General features: G+C 38.1%; 1 protein-coding gene across 1 annotated transcript; it reads left to right on the top strand.

The window, feature by feature from the left end:
- Positions 1–240: 240 nt before the first annotated feature.
- impg2a (interphotoreceptor matrix proteoglycan 2a) lies at positions 241–15,493 on the top strand. The gene is made up of 21 exons (XM_059500784.1): positions 241–484; positions 581–784; positions 2,853–3,019; positions 3,159–3,184; positions 3,431–3,516; positions 6,732–6,862; positions 7,003–7,167; positions 7,291–7,349; positions 7,675–7,695; positions 8,280–8,470; positions 8,561–8,619; positions 8,942–9,074; positions 9,123–9,223; positions 9,521–9,626; positions 9,876–10,912; positions 11,749–11,968; positions 12,071–12,281; positions 12,452–12,640; positions 13,386–13,587; positions 13,735–13,814; positions 13,897–15,493. Exons 1-21 carry the CDS (start codon positions 406–408, stop codon positions 13,937–13,939), a joined length of 3,510 nt encoding a protein of 1,169 aa, XP_059356767.1. The 5' UTR covers positions 241–405; the 3' UTR covers positions 13,940–15,493.
- Positions 15,494–20,509: the final 5,016 nt, after the last annotated feature.

The following is a 20,509-nucleotide window of genomic DNA, read 5'->3' on the forward strand; positions in this document are numbered from 1 at the left end:
TTATTTTTGTTTATGGATATCTAGCAAATCCTATTTTCCTTATTTTCTCTTAACCCCTCATTTACAGCATATGTATATTTGGTTTGCACGCTTGGTTAACTCAAGATCTTACAGTTACTTCTTGATTAGCTGATCTACAGGATTACTAAACAAGATTAGAAGGGGAAAAAAAGGAAAATCCCTTCCATTTGCCTACATGCCAGAGGATCGCAACAGTTATCTGTGCTCAATTTTGACAACCTGGATAGCAGTTTATAACAACAATATACTATCATTTCATACTAACAACATAACTATCAGTGGATACTGTGTAACAGGTATGTACAGGTGTGGGAAGATTTGGACACATCGTCCGAAGTAAAGCTATCGCACAACAGCTTAATTTTCAAGCCACAGGAAGTCACTATGTGGAAGCTCATATGGACCTGTGTGCTGTGTTGGTTAGGCTGCATTTTTGCAATACGCCAGCTGGAGATTTCTGCAGGTGTGTATCTTTGTGTATGTATGTATATATGTATTAAGTGGGAGTGTGATGGTTAATGGTTATCACCAAGTAATTTGTTTGTATTTCTTTTTCCAGGGGAAGTTGACCATATTCCTATGTTTGGAAATCTAGATAAGCGCTCACAAAGATTGTTTCAAAGGTTTGTGGAAAAGCCTGCAGACCATGGACTCTTGCCAAGACATAAGCGTAATGTTTTTCTGTCCAGTGGATTACGCCTCTGCAGTCAAGAAACCGTGCAGCAAGCTGTCAGTAACCACCTGAAATACTATCAGCTCAGAGGTGAGACACTAGTACTAATCCTAGTTATACTTTTAGTATTAATAGTAATACCATTGTATATAATCTGTGTATAGTATTGCTCGTACATACATTAATTTACTAAATATTTAAACAGAATTCAGTGAATTCTGAAAGTAGCTTTTTGTATACTTCCTTTTTGGAACATTCTAAAATCAAAAGCCCTAGTATCTCTTAAAGATTACATAATATTAACACACAATTTTTGCAAACACAATTAAGTGGATACTGAATTTTACTAACACTGCCCTTTTACTAACAGAAGATAGACCCCAAATGACCTCATTCTACAAGGAGTTATATCATTTTTTTGGTTGGAAAACAACAGCACAAACATGAGACGTCATTAGCTCTGGAATTGTTGTTTTATCTCATGCTATTTGTGTCTCAAGCTTTAATTAATACAGTTTAAAGGCTTGAGCTCAACCAGATAACATTTCTGAGAGTCTGATATACCCTTTTATAGACATTCTATCTTACATTACAACAACGCATGTTAATTTTCGAAATTTACAGAACTAAAAAAAAATACTGCATAACAGCAATTACCCAAGTATTCAAAGCCAAGATGTGAATCTGGATTCTAGCTAATGAAGTACTGGCTTAAAATGTGTTCTGATAGCTAAAAGAAATGAGACGAGGCTCACTGCTGTAAGCTGGCCAAGAAATAACTAGTGCCTCAAGGAGATGGGTGAAGAAGAATTTTAGGATTTTATTAATAGGTGAGAGCAAGGACAGCTGGCAGAAAGTTACCATATACCGTATATATTGCTAGATATATTAAAAACTAGTTCTTGCAGATTCTCTTGTTGTGCCGACTTGTGGTTAAAATAATCATCACCATTAGCACATAGTAAAAAGATCACATTATAGACCCAAAATATAATATTATATATATATATATATATATATATATATATATATATATATATATATATATATATATATATATATATATATACAGTACAGACCAAAAGTTTGGACACACCTTCTCTTTCACAGAGTTTTCTTTATTTTCATGACTATGAAAATTGTAGATTCACACTGAAGGCATCAAAACTATGAATTAACACATGTGGAATTATATATGGAATTATATACATAACAAAAAAGTGTGAAACAACTGAAAATGTCATATTCTAGGTTCTTTAAAGTAGCCACCTTTTGCTTTGATTACTGCTTTGCACACTCTTGGCATTATCTTGATGAGCTTCAAGAGGTAGTCACCTGAAATGGTCTTCCAACAGTCTTGAAGGAGTTCCCCGAGAGATGCTTAGCACTTGTTGGCCCTTTTGCCTTCTGTCTGCGGTCCAGCTCACCCCTAAACCATCTCGATTGGGTTCAGGTCCGGTGATTGTGGAGGCCAGGTCATCTGGCGCAGCACCCCATCACTCTCCTTCTTGGTCAAATACCCCTTGATGCCTTCAGTGTGACTCTACAATTTTCATAGTCATGAAAATAAAGAAAACTCTTTGAATGAGAAGGTGTGTCCAAACTTTTGGTCTGTATATATATAAAACCCAAAACCCAGACCAAATCATGACCCAAGTAACAAGATTCGAATCAAATCTACATTTGTTAAAACCTCAACATCAAGAATCTACAAAGATTTCCATTACATAATAATCAGCTAGTGCAAGCTGTTCTGTGCAGCTGACAGCTGAGTGTGTAACGATGAGCTCTCATTAGTGTTTGGCAGTCAGATTCACTCTGAGGTCTTGGGTTAGTGTTGAAGGACCTCAAGACAATCTTTCACAGTTCACGCGTGATTTCTGCCTTAACAAATAAGAAGGCAGTACGGTGGGGTTAAAAGTCAGCTAACACATTGGATTGGGGCCAATAAGGTCAAAGCCTTTATATCCATGACGGAGATCAAGGGTGTGAGCGATCTTGTCTGTACTGTAACGCTGGTAGCTGACCTTTAACTTTTGAGATGAAGGACATGTTCATTTATTCAGACAGTAAGAACGTTACTGTTACTGATTGTATTACTTACTGTTCTGATGTGTTTTGTTGTACTAATACGATGTTGTTGTTGTTTTTACATCAGCATGTCAGGAAATCGTTTGGGAGGCTTTCAAAATCTTCTTGGATCGCCTCCCCGATCAGGAGGAATACAAGAGCTGGATGAGCCAGTGCCAGACAGAAAGACTCTCTATACAGGAGATTGGCGCTGCCTTTAGCCAATCAGAAGAACACTTAGCATTTATCCACAGAGTATGTATCATAAGAACTGTATCATTAACGTTGTACTAATTATCTTAGCTGATAGTTTTGGTATAAATAGAATATCATTGGTGACTGGTGCATGTGCGTATCTGATGTCTTTCTTTTGAATCTTTATGGTCCATTGCAGAGTCTCAGGCAGACGGGGCTGAAAAGGTGCAATAACATTTTAAAAACCTGTTTTCACCTAACCCAATCCCAAACCCAAACCTTTCAGAAAATACCTCCTTCCACTTAGCCATTTATTTATTGTAATAGTATTACTGAGACTGTTTTCGTCTTCCTCTTTCTTCTCAGTATTACACCTACATACTCAGTATGCAGGTTTACATCCTTCATACCTGTTCTTTATTTTTTCATTAAATGTACTATGCATTAGAGAACTAACTCATACATTTGAAGGTTTTTGTATCATGATTGCCCTTTTCATTTTATTTTTTTATACAGACCTGAGGAGTCTTCCCAAGAGCAAGACCATGTGCCACCAGGTCTGTCTATCATGATTATTGTTGCTGACAGTTTCTTAAATAAATGTATAAAACCCTTACAAAATCTTCTTGGTCAAATATCATGAAAACTGTGAAGAACATATCCACATTTTTTAGATTTTCAGAATCAGAAAGAGCTTAATTGCCAAGTGTGCATATTTTTTTGTTGTTGTTGTTGTTGTTTGTTTTAGTTTTTTTGCTACATTGTGTCAAGATTTTCACAACCATTAATATTATATAAATAAATGTTGCATTATTAATCATTATACTATCTAATATTAAAACATTAATTTGTAAAAGGTGTAGATGTTTAGCAGCTAGCTGCTGCATAATGAGTCACTGATGCACATTTGTTGTGGCAGAATAGAAATTTGAATGCATAGGTACAAACTATGGGGTTGGGGTTTAGACTAATCCTAAAAAGTTATCTAATTTTTTTTCTTCAAGACTGGTCATAACTTTTAAAATTCAGTTATAAAAAGGTATTGGTCTTGTTCGTATTGGAAAAGTAAAACTGATTATCCCTTGGCAACTGCTAGTTGGTCAAGCTAGTTCATAAAACACAGTCTTAACACGGTGGCTAAGTTTATGCTATGCTATGTTTTTTATAGTAATTTTCTTTACACTGTAAAATGAAAAAAAAAGTAGTGTGTTAATTATAAGTTTGCACAACTTAAATAGGTTTGTACAGAAAACTTGTTAATAAAGTATACTTAAGTACTGTTGACTTAAAATAATTAGTTGTATTAACTTATTATTAGTGTTCACATTACTTGGAAAATATTAGGAAACCGACTGCCTTAAAATTATCAAGTAAGCTACACTAATAACATTTAGTAAAAACAAAAGGCAACAACCAAACTGTTGTAAAAAAAAAATGTATTGACTGCAGGCAGTACAGGGTACCAAACAATGTCAATCAAGCACCTCTAAATTCTGAATCCTGTTTTTTTTTAAGTGCAAAAAGCCCCAAAAAATTTGCAATGCAAGTGCAACTATATAAAATCAACTACTGTATATCAAGGATCCTGACTGTTTGACCATCTTTGAGCTGAATCTAACAATCAACATCAGTTTATTGGAAAATTTTATTGACAAAGCAAAAAAAAAAAAAAAAAAAGTTCACAATATTACATTGTTCTAAGAATAGAAGAAAAAAACATTTTACCACAATTCAAAATTCAAAACTGAAAATGTACTCTCCCTTGTGTCATTCCAAACCCACAAGATTAGTCTTTGTCTTTTAAAGACTACTTTTAAGAAAACCTTACAGACTTCTGTTCATTCACTGAAAGTACAGGTAACCAAAAGATTTTAATTACTTCAGATTGTAATTGAGTGGATATGATTTGTTTAAATACACCTTAATGACCTTTTTAATATATTTTAAGTTTTTGGTTACCTGGACTGTCAACAAAAGTACAGAAACCTCACAGATTTAATAAAAAATTATTTGATTTGTGTTGAAAAAGACCAAAAGGTCAAACCAAACCAAAGTCTTATGGGCTTGGAATGACTTGAGGCTGAGCAAAATGACAGAATTAACATTTTGGGGTTTTCTAAATCTCAAATAGCCTCATCATCAGCAGATTTTTAGAAACTGTAGTTTTGGTTTCAGAGATTTGTGCCCAATGTAAAGAAAGACTCAAAGTTTAATAATAAAATCAAAGCTGTACTTGAGCTGTAAAAACCATCCAAAATGGAGATTCCTGGCTGTCTTCAGCCAACACAGTCAGAATCCGATGGAAATCTGGGGTACGTCACATTCACAGTCTTAAAAAAACACTAGCAAGATTACAATTCAAGTTAAATTTCAAATAATTTAACTCACAAATGAACATGTAACTTAAAAGAATTTGGACCATTATCTTATGCTCCATGTACAACTAACAGAGACAAATAATGGTCGTTAAGTATTATGTAGAAATTAGACACAATGAACAATTATGGCAAAACATGCATATAACAAAATGTACAAGGGTTTAAGTTAAGAATGAAATAAATTCAGAGGTTGCTAATCTGGTGCAAGATAAGAGTTGAATGAAGTGTAATTGATAGCCTATATGGAGGTGTGTGGGATTTTTGAATGTAACAGTAAAAGGTTCTTGCCATCATTGTTTTGAAAAACATCAGAAGTTTCTTCTCTGAGAGGAAGGCAATGAAAAACTGCTGTGCTTTGGAAAGAAAAGTTAAAACAGAATGAAATTTCAAATAAATGTATTTTAAAAATGTAATGACAGCGCTGTCTCAAAGTAGTTAATACATTAGTTAATATATGACAATAAAACCGTTTAGTTTAAGAAAGAAGCACTGAAGCTTAACACACATTTAACTTGCTCAGAACTCTCTTTTCACAAAATAAATAAACAATCCAATACTTACATTTCCATTGCATGACTCATTTCACAATAAGCTCTGAAAACAATATTAACATAGAAAATTCTTACTTTACTCTTACTATACATCTTTTTATTTACAAATCATTGTGTGTTCAAAAATTTAATATTAAGTAATCTAAAAGCTAAAATATATAGATTATAACAGTGCCTGAAAAACACATTCAAAATAACATTACAACATATTCTCCCTTATTCATGAAAAAAAAGGGGTAGGGAGCGAATACGAACACTTCCATGAATCTGAAAATTTAGATCAGAACAGCTTTACAAATGGTTTAAACAAAAAATTAGTTTTGCTCATATTTTATGAATGAGTACCAATAAAAAGAAATAAAATAAAACAAAACATAAAAATGTTAATTGAAAACTTGCCGTCAAAGATCAGAGATGCCAGACTGTTGATTTTGATTAGCACAATCCAAGACAATCCTACAATTGGATTAAAATAACATCACATCCAATGTAGCTGTGAATCGCTTCCATATTTAATCTTATTATTATATGGTAGATTTATGTATAATAACTGAGCAATTAAAAAAAATATGACTAACATGAGCTGACTCAACTTTCCGTGTGCTTCTCCCATCAGAATTACATTGCAGATAGACTCCAGCTATTGGTGGAACTGCGCATGACCACTCAAAAACATTAAAAATACTCATTATTTTAAGTGCAGCTTACTTTAATCCATTAGTCATTTAGTTTGTTTGGTTTTTGGACTTATAAGGTAATAAAAAGTTTGACCCTGGACCATAAAACCAGTCATAAGTAGCACAAGTGAACAAGAGACAAATAATTATCTTTAAAACTTGGTAGGTGATGAGCTTGCCGCAGAGACCACTGTGGTGGTGACCACAGCAGTTCCACATGAGGTTGTCTCAGAGAGCAAGAAGGAAGTTACTGCCGAAGCACCATCTGCTGTCATGACAGTGGATATGGATACTAAGGTAGGTGTTTGACTTCATACTGATGTAAAGTCAAGTCTGGTTCTAATCTGAAGAACTAAGATGCATAAAAATATACATATAACCGAATTATGAATGCTGAACACCTGCTAAACAAAGTTTATGTCTGTTGTCTGTGGCAGATCACTAATGAGATTGAGCAGGAAGCAGCTGCTTCGCCTTCACGTCCTCTAGTTGAGCAGAGGGTGGAGCTTGCTATGTTATTGACTGGAGAACCATATAGTGAAGAGCTGTTCAACTCCACCAGCAGTGTGCATAGCAGACTCACTCACAAGATCACAGAAAAGGTACAACACACCCACATACTTACTTTAATTTTTACACAAATGTTATGTATAATATTTTTTCTCTTCCAACCTTAATTACTGTATAATTTCGGTTTTGTGTTGCCTGTTTGTCATTTCATACAGATTTCAGCTGCTTTGAAGAAACTGACAGAATTCAAGAGCGTATCGGTATTGAACATTAGGTGTGTTAGTGCATGTTTAATTTTGTTATTATAGCTGCATTTAAATAATGAATGAATATCACTGCATTTGATTACCACATACGAAACCAAGTAGCATTTTAAAAATGACGTCAAGCATAATTTTTTTTAAATAGAAAGAATTTAGATTTTAAATAATAAAATAATAGATACACTATATAAAATCTACAAGAATTGAAACACTTCCTGATTGTCAAATTGGAACATGCCATTGTTCATTAATAATTTAACAATTATATGGAGCATTAGCCTATGACATGCTGCAGTGGTAATTGTGCAAAAAATATGAATTTTATCTTTCCTGTAGGCCACAGATGGATCCCTCAAGGTAAATTAGACTTGATTGTGTGCATGAATGCAGGTTAGTTCTTTGAGTTAGAATAAACAAGCAAGAATCATGTTTATAGTCATGCAATTACTATGGAAGTCAATAGGGCAAGAAATGGGGAATGGGGAAGTTGTGGCCTAGGGGTTAGAGAGTTTGACTCCTAACCCTAGGGTTGTGGGTTCGAGTCTTGGGCCGGCCATACCAGAACTTAGCTGCCCTTGATCAAGGCACTGAACCCCAAACTGCTCCCCTTGCGCCGCAGCATAAATGGCTGCCCACTGCTCCGGGTGTGTGTTCATGGTTTGTGTGTGTTCACTGCTGTGTGTGTGCACTTTGGATGGGATAAATGCAGAGCATGAATTCTGAGTATGGGTCACCATACTTGGCTGAATATCACTTCACTTAATAATTCTGACATAAACACTTTAAAATATACAGTGTTTTGAAAAAATTTACTCTAACATTACAACTGATCATGTGAGACTATTGTGATCGTCACATGTTAATTTGTTCTGTGCAAAGTTATTTCCAATACAAACCCATGGACATACATTGTAAGTGCAGTTGTTGCCTTCTCTCTGCAGTGGTGATAAGGCAGTATTGGTGGAATATGTTGTGTCCCTCCAGACAAGCAGTGAAGAGATCAGCAGTGAAACAGTGGACTTCATCAATCTTCAATCCAACATGGTAGAGGGCACCTTTAGTTACTCAGAAGGGTCCACTGTTCAGTACACAATTATTGACATCCACCCCAACATCACTGAGGCTATGCATGGTACTACTTCATCTGCTTGTAGCTACTAGTACTCTACTATACATCAACTGTACATCATCAGTCTTTTATTGTGTAATGTTCTCTTGTCAGTGGAAACCTCTCCAGAGGAAACCCATCCTGCAGAAGAATCTCCAGACCGTTACCACAAGGTGAATTAAATTTCTTTCATGGTGGCAGTAAAGTGTCACCAACTACAGTATACCAACTACTGTAGATCAACTACTGTAGATATTTACATATATACTCAACAAGGTGCACAATTTGAGATAGCATTCTTGACACAGAGAATAAAAAATGTGGGTGAGTTTTGTACCAAAGTTTAATGTTTAACAATTTCAACAAAACCCTAACTCTAAAAATGGAAAGATAGGAACCGTAAAATTGATGACTAACTTTGCAAGCATTACCAATAACTTAAAAAAGTCTGGGAATCAACAGGCAGTATTGGTGGAATATGTTGTGTCCCTCCAGACCAGCAGTGAGACAATGGACTTCATCAATCTTCAATCCAACATGGTAGAGGGCACCTTTAGTTACTCAGAAGGGTCCACTGTTCAGTACACAATTTTTGACATCCACCCCAACATCACTAAGGCTATGCATGGTACTACTTCATCTGCTTGTAGCTACTAGTACTCTACTGTACATCAACTGTACATCATCAGTCTTTTATTGTGTAATGTTCTCTTGTCAGTGGAAACCTCTCCAGAGGAAACCCATCGTGCAGAAGAATCTCCAGACCGTTACCACAAGGTGAATTAAATTTCTTTCATGGTGGAAGTAAAGTGTCACCAACTACAGTATACAAACTACTGTAGATATTTACATATATACTCAACAAGGTGCACAATTTGAGATAGTATGCTTGACACAGAGAACAAGAAATGTGGGTGAGTTTTGTAACAATGTTTAATGTTTAACAATTTCAACAAAACCCTAACTCTAAAAATGGAAGTATAGGAACAGTAAAATTGATGACTAACTTTGCAGCATTACCCATAACTTAAAAAAAGTCTGGGAATCAACTGGTTTATTTTGATCATTGTCTAGGATGATATTTTAGCAGTAGAAAAACCATCTGAGCTGCCTGGAGAGGTGATGAAGGAGGTCTTTACTATTGGCGACCTTTTGGATTCTACAATATCAGAAGAAGAAGGTATGGGAGAGCATTATGTCATCATACCTTATAGACCATGTGTTGTACAATCGTACAACCTTATAGACCACGTGTTGTACAATCCTGCTCCTGGAGGGCTAACATCCTGCAGATTTTTGTTTCCAACATTCAGACACACTGGAATGTTTCCAAATTCTGCAGGACAGTGGCCCTCCAGGACCAGGATTGGACACCAACATGGTGGTGAAAGACACAAGACTCAAGATGCTTGTTTATTCCTACTTTTAGACTTTCAAGACAAGGACTTGGTGTCACAGTTTCCTTCCAACCAGACTTTTGCTGTGGATATTGAAGCTGTGGGTCCCATTATTGATGCCAAGCAAGACAATGGCTTGACAATTGATGATTTTAATCCTGCCTCTGGATCTGGTGCAGAAGATGATTGGGTAACTGTACTTACTAGGGCTCAAGAGTCAGCTGGAGAAACAGAAGGTGAGGAAGAAGTTTTTATTGATGTAGACAAGCCACAGATCGAGGACTATGAATTCTCCACAATTACAACAGTGACTGAAGAGGACCAGATCTTGCCTGAGGAAACTCCTGAACTGATTACTGTTAAAGCTGGAGAAAACGGAAATTTACAAGTTGGTAGAGAAGTGCCCACAATGCCGCCAGTCAAAGGGGCTAAGGCAGAATCTACCCTAAAACCTGAGGAAGACATTTTAGTACCTGTAGGAGAAGAGAGGACAGAGGAAGTCAACGAGGAAGAAACAGTTTTAACAGAAATGAGAAAGGATGAGGAAACTGAAGTTGCTGTGATTATAAAGGAAGAATCGGAGGAGGTTGAAGAAGAGGAACAGGAAGAATCTGTTGAGAGTACCACAATGACACAAGAAGATGATTATGTACTTACAGATGCTTCAGCAATACAGTATTCAGAGAAAGTTCTAACAGAGGATGAGATCATATTGGTCTCCATTGAACCAGCAAGCCCAGTCTACCCAACTCCCTTTTCAACTGAGAAAGAATCACCCCTCTCCTTCATCACCACTATTACCCCAGCGGAGGTGGAGTTGGTGCATACCTTAAATTCAGAAGTCATGACTCCATCTCTAGATGTGATTCATTACAAAGAGGAAGAGGGTAGTGGCATCTCTGGTGTCATCCAGGGTGATGAAGTTTCCAGCACAGCCTTGCCAACTAACCCCGGGCGGTCTTTGATAGTGTTTTTCAGTCTTCGGGTAACTAACATGATATTCTCTGAGGATCTGTTTAATAGGAGCTCTGCAGAGTACAAAGCCTTGGAGCAACGGTTTCTTGAACTGGTAGTGTACCTCCTCTAAAGTACATTTGCTCCTATTGTTTGTCCTCCTCTTATCCTACCATAACTTGTTATTTCTCTTCAACCACATATCCTGTCAATCCTTATCAATCCAAATCAGGAGTATCCAATCCTATTAGTGGAGGGCCACCTTCCTGCAGAGTTTGGCTCAAGCCACAAATACACCAGAACTAGCTAAACAACGTCTTCAGGATCACTGGAAACTTACAGGCAGATGTGTTCAAGCTAAACTCTGCTTGAAGGTGACCCTCCAGAAGCAGGAATGGACATCCCTGATCCAGATTAAATTATTCACCAGTTCAGCTCCAGCACTCGGGGTCTACTTTTCAGGTTGATCAAGGCTGTAGCTAAACTCTTCAGGGGAGTGGACCTTGAGGACCAGAGTTGAGAACCCCTACAATGTTTTATATTATTTGTCAGTGGGTCAGGGAGAATTCCCAGCTCTGCACATTTTGTATGTTTCCCTAATCAAACTTGCCTAAATGTATGCAACAGCTAATTAGTAGAGACTCTGAGACCTGAAATGACTGTGTGTAAGATAATAGTGAATTAAAAATTTTTAGGGGTACTCCAGGATCAAGGTTAGGAACCACGTCAATTCGAATCCTGTTGTGGCAAGCACAAACAAACAACCTTATTAAGGTGTTTGATCTTATCAGAATAGCTTGCAAATTATAGACTGGTGGGTTAGATTGGGATCGTTGATATTGTCTGCAGTGCACTGGCCCTCCAGGATTGGAATTGAAGAGTTCTGTTACTGTATATACCATTTAAGTTTCTGAGTTCATTAGGTCATTATTGTTATTGTATGTCCCTCAGCTGGTGCCATATCTGCAGTCAAACCTCAGTCACTTCGAGAACCTGGAGATCTTGAACTTCAGGAATGGAAGTATTGTGGTGAACAGCCGTATGAAGTTTGGAAAGCCTGTTCCTCGTGGAGTCAGTACTGCTGTTTACCTCATTCTAGAGGATTTTTGCAACACAGCTTACCAGACCATGAACCTCGCTATTGACAAATATTCACTGGATGTTGAATCAGGTCAGGCAACATCAGAAAACCTTAGTCTGTTTGGTCCTACCTCATCACACGTCACTTTAATGCTGTGGCTAATCTATGTGGGTATATGTATATTTGTTTTAGGGGAACAGGCAGACCCGTGCAAGTTTCAAGCATGTAATGGGTTTGCAGAATGTACAGTGAACCAATGGTCAGGTGAAGCTGAATGTGTGTGTAATGCTGGTTACTTCAGCATGGATGGACTACCCTGCCAAAGCATCTGTGACCTTCAACATGACTTCTGCTTGAATGATGGGAAATGTGATGTCATTCCAGGCCAAGGAGCCATCTGCAGGTTTGTTTATTTGATTATATGACATTCAAGAAATTTTTAATGCATTTGTGCACATTTAAAAAAATTAAGTACAGATCAAATCCTGTACATTGAAGTCTGTCCTACCTAGAGAAAGGCATATTCGTTCATTTTAAAATAAGTAGCTGTTTGTATGTTTGTCTGCACTGTAGATGCCGTGTTGGGGAAAACTGGTGGTACAGAGGAGAACATTGTGAAGAATATGTTTCTGAGCCACTCGTAGTTGGCATTGCCATAGCATCTGTTGCCGGGTTCCTTCTGGTGGCGTCAGGAGTAATCTTTTTCCTAGCAAGAACTCTGAGAGACCAATATGACAAGGATGAGATGGAGGACCCAGTACGGTAAGACACATACTGTATGACAGTCAATCTGGTAAATCACGGTTTCATCCCAACTCGCATACTTTTACTGTGCATTATAATATTCTTTCTAATATGGACTTTGTCTTATGTAAGGGAGCTCCAGTTCATGAAAGATTTACCTCAGAGGTCCGAGCCTTCAGAGCCAATCACCTGACACAAACCCTTGATTAGAGTTTGACCTTGAGTGATGTAAATCAGCCTTGAGCTTCTGGAAAGATGCTATATAACTAAAACCAATAAAAATTATAATGTAAACATTTTAATTTAATCAAAGAAGAATATAACCATTAAACTGTAACAGTGATGAATGAGAACATGCAAATTGTTTAATAAAAATATGTAAAACAAATAAAAATAAATAAGGTTAACATTTTGCATCACACACTAAACAGGGTCAAATCTATTGTATTATTACATTATAGATAAATATTTTGACCAAGGAGCTCTGGCATGTTAATAATTGTTCAAACAAATATTTATAAGAACTGTCACTTAGGAGTCAGTTACATTTTCATTAAATACTCATTTATTACTTGCATCTTTTTAATTACTGCATGTGCAAGACCTAGGAAGAAACGTCCATCTCCATTAACTCCATTATGAGATTTTCATTAACTCATCAACAATGCTGATCTTTGATCCCTTGACTCTTTATGTTATGAGTTCTTAACTTGGCTAATGTCTGTTGCAACCTTTTTTTGTGTGTATCCATGCTTGTATGAAGAAGAGAGGACAGTCCACCATTTCTAGACATGGCCACTAAGTATAACCCCATGTTTGAGAGTAATTTAACTACAAGCTACAGCCATTACTACCAGCGGTACCCCGAGCCCCCAGTCCACAGCAGTGCCAGTGCCGAGGCATCCACAGAGTTCAGCAGTGAAGAGATACGCCATATTTATGAAAACAGTGAACTCACTAAGGAGGTATGGGTTTGCGCATGCGTATGTTTACAAAAAATAATTTTGTATACACCACTTTTTGGTGAGCAAGTAAAATTCTGTGTGAAAAATGTGTGTAAGCGAGTTTGTAATACATGTTTCTGGGATTTTCTCTTCCTGTCCATTCCATAGGATATTCAAGATCGCATCCGCATCCTTGAACTCTACGCAAGAGATCGTCAGTTTGCAGATTTTCTGAAGCAGCATCAAATGTGAGTTTTTGTCTTTTCAAGATGCCTTACCTATAGCTTTGTTTATTTTCACCCCTCATGTAATTTTATTTTATTTTAACAGAACAATGGATATTCAAAGAGAAAGTTCCTCCAGTAGTCAATAGCTGCCCAATGTCCAATAGCCTGCTGAGTGCAAAATAATGAAGGTTAGTAAACAATGTTATGAGAACATCATGTTACAATGTAACAGTATGCTTTGTGTCTCCAGTGTTGCATCTAGTGTAAACATCAACGGATCTTTAGGGCTTTTCAGACTTTTATTATTATTATTATATATTATTCTAAATACAGTGTTTGTATTGATTTGCATCATTTTTTCCTCTTCCAGAAAGCTGGATTGTCTTTCGGGAAATGGCATCTTAGTGATTCCAGAGCAATTTTTCTTCAGCCTCTCTGAGACTTTACCATCACAAATTAAAATGGCTACATTTGGACACTTCTTAAAATATGATTCAAGAAAGAAAAGGCTATTTTTGTTTCTTTCTTTTTTTGGTTAAAGACAATTTTCTGTCATAGAACGGGATCTTGGTCACAGACAATATCCTTGTCATTGTTTGAAATGTGTTGTTAGTGCCTTCTAATCTAATCTGTGGCCCGTCTCTCAGACAATCAATCTTAAATGTTAAAAGAAAAATATCCCTGATGTATTCATCCTGAAAGTTACTTAAATCACAGACCATTAATCTTGTATTACCCTCTTAGTACATTACCTTGTCAGAGATTTTATGCTCGTCTGTATTGAAATAAATCAGACTGCTAATTTTAATTATTTTTAAGACAAGTAAGCTCACTTGGTGGCCATCTTGGAAGCATCCGGGCAGCTATTTTCTAAGTAGGTAATAGTTATACAAATACAGCTTCTGGATACTTGAAGATTGACCAAAATCAAAAAAGACATTTTAAATAAGTGGAAAAATATGACAGCAATGTTGTCACAAATAAGCTTGAATCACAGGATAAAAACGATACCTCTATCATAAAGGTGATTGGCTCTTTTAACTGAAAGTAGGGGCTTCCATTCCTGCAGCTCCCAAATTGAGCACTGCGATTTCTCCAATTTATCTTTTTAATGAGTGTACGTAAAATCCTTCCAACAGTGATTGTTGCAATAATGGACATTTGTGTGTATTTTTTTTACATCTTTACTGTATTTACAATTGTATCAGTTAAAGGGTATAGTTTACTTACAGTAAAAACGGAAAATACTGTCATCATTTACCTACGTCATTGTCACTTGTGTATCATTGCTCTTTTGTTGTGTTTGATTGCTTCCATTGTCCTCATTTGTAAGTTGCTTTGGATAAAAGCGTCTGCTAAATGACAAAATGTAAATGTAATGTGTGTCATTAAGTGAGGAAATGATTTGGCAGAATTGTTTGTGTAAATGATGCCTTTGAGCTTTTTTGTGAGAAATAAAACTTTGTTATACAGGAGAATTTTGTTTACAAGTTTTATTACATGCACTAAGGAATTGTTGACAGTTAAGTATGGTTTGTATTGCATGTTTGCCGATGTGTGTTATTGCAATGTGAGGTGTCTAAGCAATACAATGTGTTTTGGGCTGATGGCCTTCCATGTATCAGAGCTAATTTAAGAGAATAGAGAGCTCAATTAGTCAAAGCAGAGATTACAGAGCATTACCTACTACAGCCTGTGCTGAAAGTGTGATATGCTACTGTGTCTTCCAGTTATAGCATAAAAATGTAAAAGGCTTTAATATGTGTTGTACAACATGGTGAGATCCCTAAATCTAGGACAGACTCCATATGTGCATGTGGGTTTGGAATGACATGAGCGTGTTTGATCTATGATAGAATTTCAAGTTTGGTTGTATTGATCATTTAATGATAATGGAAAGATCTCCAGAGTCACATACTTCCTTTTGTTGATATTATGAGAAACGAATGTGGTAATGTGTAACATATGAAAGAAACAATTATCCGTTATTTGTTTGCTAGTGTTTTAAGTAGAGAGAGCATGAAAAACGACTACAATCAGAACCAGGCTAAGTGCCTGAGCCACAAAGAAAGGGGTGTTTTTCTCTCTTCAATGTCAGTAGTGAAAGAACTGATGGTCCAATGATTTTGTCGACATTTCAAGTAAAACTGAATAACCTGTTGCAGTTACACTTCACAGTTTAACCTCTAGAGAGCGGTGTGTGTGTTTTTAATATCTCAGATCAATGCATCACAAAAAACAGATGATAAAACGACTGGTGTAAAATCCCCATGCTGTTCTAATTTTAGGTGCTGCATTGGCTATGACTACAAGGCAGTGTTTGCACTCCATATGCTACAGTTCCTGTAAGTAGTGATATAGGATAAATTAAGCTTTTCGAAGCAGCTGCATCTCGAAATGATTCCGTTGTTTTTTTTTTTAAGTGCTCCTACATCAATCTTTGGTGTTCAAAGTAAAAGATCCCTGATTCATTAGACTTAAAAGTTACTTAAATCACAGACCTTTAAGCTCACTTGGTGGCCATCTTGGAAGCATCCGGGCAGCTATTTTCTATGTAGGTAATAGTTATATAAGTACAGCTTCTAAATACTTGAAGATCGACCAAAATCAAAAAGACATATTTTAGATAAGTAGAAAAATATGACAGCAATGTTATCACAGATCTGCTTCATGCTGCTCTATTTTAGGTGCTGCATTGGCTATGACTATGAGGCAGTGTTTGCACTCGATGCTACAGTTCTTGTAAGTAGTGATATGAGAAACTAAGCTTTTTCGAAACCGTTGCATCTCAAAATTATTTCGTTTTTTAAAGTGCCCCTATTATGGATTTTTAACGTAGCTCCAAGTAAATGAAAATATCCTGCAAAGTTTTAAATGTAAAAGTGCAACGTATATAGAGTTATTGTCTTTCAAAAGAAAGAATCGACTCCGAGTAATGAAAACTAGTAGTTTTTAAAACGAATCTTTAGCTGTTTCAAGGTGAGATCAAAATGAAACATTAGCATATTTATGCCCACACCAATTGTTGCGTGCGCAAACCCGGGAAAACTTGAACCTTTCCTCCCTCAAACACCTTGGCGGATTCCTGTGGAGAAGACGCTGTGCTCTTCACTGCGAGGGTAAATCTGTTAGGGGTGCATTTAAGGCATGTTGAAAAACTCCCAACTCATTTTCTCCTCCAACTTCAAAATCATCCTGCATCAATGCAGAAGCACTAACCCAGTGTTTACAAAATGAATGTGCAAGGGGGCCAAACACCCTTTCAAAGACTAGCATTTGTGGTTAAAAAGTCTATACATTTATTTTTTTTTAAGAAAATGACCGATTGTTTCGCTATTTAAGTTGCTACTAAAATTATTTGTGACTGAAGAAAGGGAGACATGAACATCTTGGATGACATGAGGGTGAGCAAATTATCAGGACATTTTTATTCTGATGAGTAATTCTTTTAAAAACTGTTGCTGTCACTCTGAGGCTTACTGTAGCATGCAAAATGCGTATTTAGTTGTGTGTGTTGAAATGTATCAATGAATAGAGACTGTTTGTCATTGTTATTACTTGGAGTTCTGATAAAGAATAGAGCAATACATTGGTATACAAACTGCAGTGCTTTATCAATACATTTCTGCATTGGGCTAACACATACAGGTGCATCTCAATAAATTAGAATGTTGTGGAAAAGTTTATTTATTTCAGTAATTCAACTCAAACTGTGAAACTCGTTTATTAAATAAATTCAATGCACACAGACTGAAGTAGAATAAGTCTTTGGTTCTTTTGATTGTGATGATTTTGGCTCACATTTAACAAAAACCCACCAATACATCTCAACAAATTAGAATATGGTGACATGCCAATCAGCTAATCAACTTAAAACACATGCAAAGGTTTCCTGAGCCTTCAAAATGGTCTTTCAGTTTGGTTCACTAGGCTACACAGAGACAGAGACATCTTACCTGAGCTAAGGAGAAGAACTGGGCTGTTGCCCAGTGGTCCAAAGTTCTCTTTTCAGATGAGAGCAAGTTTTGTATTTCATTTGGAAACCAAGGTCCTAGAGTCTGGAGGAAAGGTGGAGAAGCTCATAGGCCAAGTTGCTTGAAGTCCAATGTTAAAGGGTTCATATGATGCTGCTAAAAATAACATTATTTTGTGTATTTGGTGTAATGAAATGTGTTTTTGCTGTTTAAGGTTAAAAAAAACATTATTTTCCACATACCGTTATGTTTTAGGACTAGGTGAAGCAATCCCATTTTTAAGACCTGAGGTATGAGTGGTGACGATGCATCCATCGGTGTAATTTCCTCACTGTGATGGTGGTTGAGTGGGATGAGAATGGGGGTTTTTGCATCATTGGGGTCATCAGATGGGCACCCTCCTTCTCTGGTGTTTCAATGATAGGCCCACGACACCTCCAGAGGGCTCATCGGCAGCACCTGGCGTCCCAGGTGTGCCCCCCTCTGCTTTCAACCCCTCAATGCCTCAGGTAATATTAGGGGCCCAGTTGGAGTCTCCCCTTTTCACCCAAAGCCATCGACTTGCTTCTTCTGCTGTACCTGAGAGGGCTTTGATGGTTCGGCGTAGGATTTGACCTTGCACTCCCAATTCCTTAAGCAGCCTGATGGTTGACTTGCCCACGAAGCCTCTGCAGCCAACTTCCACTGGGCAGACCTTGGATTTCCATCCGCGTTGCTCAGCATCAGCTGCCAACTCTGTGTACTTAAAGCTCTTGCGCTCAAATGCCTCCTCCACAGCAGCCTCCCAGGGAACGGTAAGCTCTATTATATACACAATGTGAAGTGAGGAGGACCAGAGCACAAGGTCTGGTCTGAGATTTGTTGTGGCGATCTCAGAAGGGAAGTGAAGTCTTTGGTTCAAATCTACCACCAACTTCCAGTCTCGAGCCCTTCCAAGCTGGCCGACATCCAATGTTGTTTGGACTTTGGCTGTCTTTGTACCTTCTCGGATGAACTCTCTTGCATATGAGGGATGAGATGATGGAGGAGGCAGGGCATTGATCTGTGACCGTCTGCACTCCAAGGTAGCTGCTAGACATTTCAGGACATGGTTGTGCCTCCAGGTATAGCGGCCTTGTGACAAGCTTGTCTTACATCCAACCAGAATGTGTTTAAGGTTTGCAGGGGATGGACAGAGGGGGCATGTCGGGTCTTCTCCATACCATTGGTTGAGGTTTGAGGGAGAAGGCAGGACGTTGTACGTTGCACGTAAGGTGAAGCTGATGTGAAATGCTTCCATGCCCATCAGCTCCCTCCAGGATAACTTTCTCCTCTCAACTCCCTCCCATCTTGTCCATTGTCCTTGCTTGGCTTGTGAGATAGCCTTTACACACCTTGTTGCCTGCTCGTGCCGACGCACCTCCTCAACAACCAGCCGTCGGCGCTGAGCTGGAGCTGCCCTTTGCCACGATGGTCTACTGTCTCCCAGGCCAAGGCCTCCTCTCCCCTGTTGCGCATTACCAGTGATGTCTCTGTGCCTGAGGTCTGACTTTGCCTGGTGAGTAGCAGCTGCTTGGTTCCATTTCCTTCCAGTCACCAGTGTAGGAGCTGTTCTGGAAACACATGGGTCACGGGACTCTGTTAGTGTCATTTCCAGCCTTACTTTGGAGCACTTGAATTCTTCTGCAAGGCTGGAAATAGGAATCTCCAAGATGCCTCTTCCATACAGTCCGATGTTAGTAAAGCATCTAGGGAGCCCCAGCCACTTTTTGGCAAATGAGCTGATCACCCTCTCCAGCTTTTCTACCTTATATTGATATTGGGACCTCGTAGATGGTAAGAGGCCACATCAGCCTGGGTAATAACCCAAATTGAAGGCACCACAGCTTTAGCCTGCCAGGGAGCTTGGTATGGTTAATACTCTCAAGGCCGCATATGGTGTCCTTCGTAAGCTGGTCAACTTGCTCTGTGTCCTTGAGGGTGGCATGGTACCAGCGTCCGAGACTCTTGACTGGCTTCTCTGCCACTGTTGGTATAGGCTCCTTGCCCACATAGAACCGTTGTTCTGACAGCTTCCCCTTGATGACTGAGATACTCCTGGACTTGCTTGGCTTTATTTCCATCCGGGCCCACTGGATGTTCTCCTGTAGCTTGTTCAGCAACCGCCGAGCACAAGCCTTGGTTGTGGTGAGGATGGTCATATCGTCCATGTAAGCTCTGATGGGAGGGAGACGAAGACCAGATTTGAGCTTCTGACCTCCTACTACCCACCGAGATGCGCGGATGATGACCTCCATAGCCATCGTGAATGCTAGAGGTGAGATGGTGCATCCCGCCATTATTCCTATTTCCACTCGTTGCCATGCTGTGGTACACTCATCAGTTGTCAGGCATAGTTGTAGGTCTTGAAAATAAGATTTAACAAGGCGGGTGATTACTTCCGGGACGCTGAAATAGTGGAATGCAGTCCACAGGAGATTATGAGGAACTGATCCGAAGGCGTTTGCAAGGTCCAAGAACACAACATGGAGATCTCTTCCATCCTTTTTGGTGGTTTGGATTTGATTCCATATCATGTTTAAATGCTCTAAGCATCCAGAGAAGCCTGGAATCCCTGCTTTCTGCACCATAGTATCAATAAAGTGGTTCTTTTCCAGGTAAGCTGTCAGCCTGCGAGCCACTACACTAAAGAAGATTTTGCCTTCGACGTTTAGGAGACTGATTTGCCGGAACTGGCTGATATCCACAGAATCCTTTTCCTTC

Source organism: Carassius carassius, chromosome 19 (assembly GCF_963082965.1).
Source record: "Carassius carassius chromosome 19, fCarCar2.1, whole genome shotgun sequence".
Taxonomy (NCBI): Eukaryota; Metazoa; Chordata; class Actinopteri; order Cypriniformes; family Cyprinidae; genus Carassius; species Carassius carassius.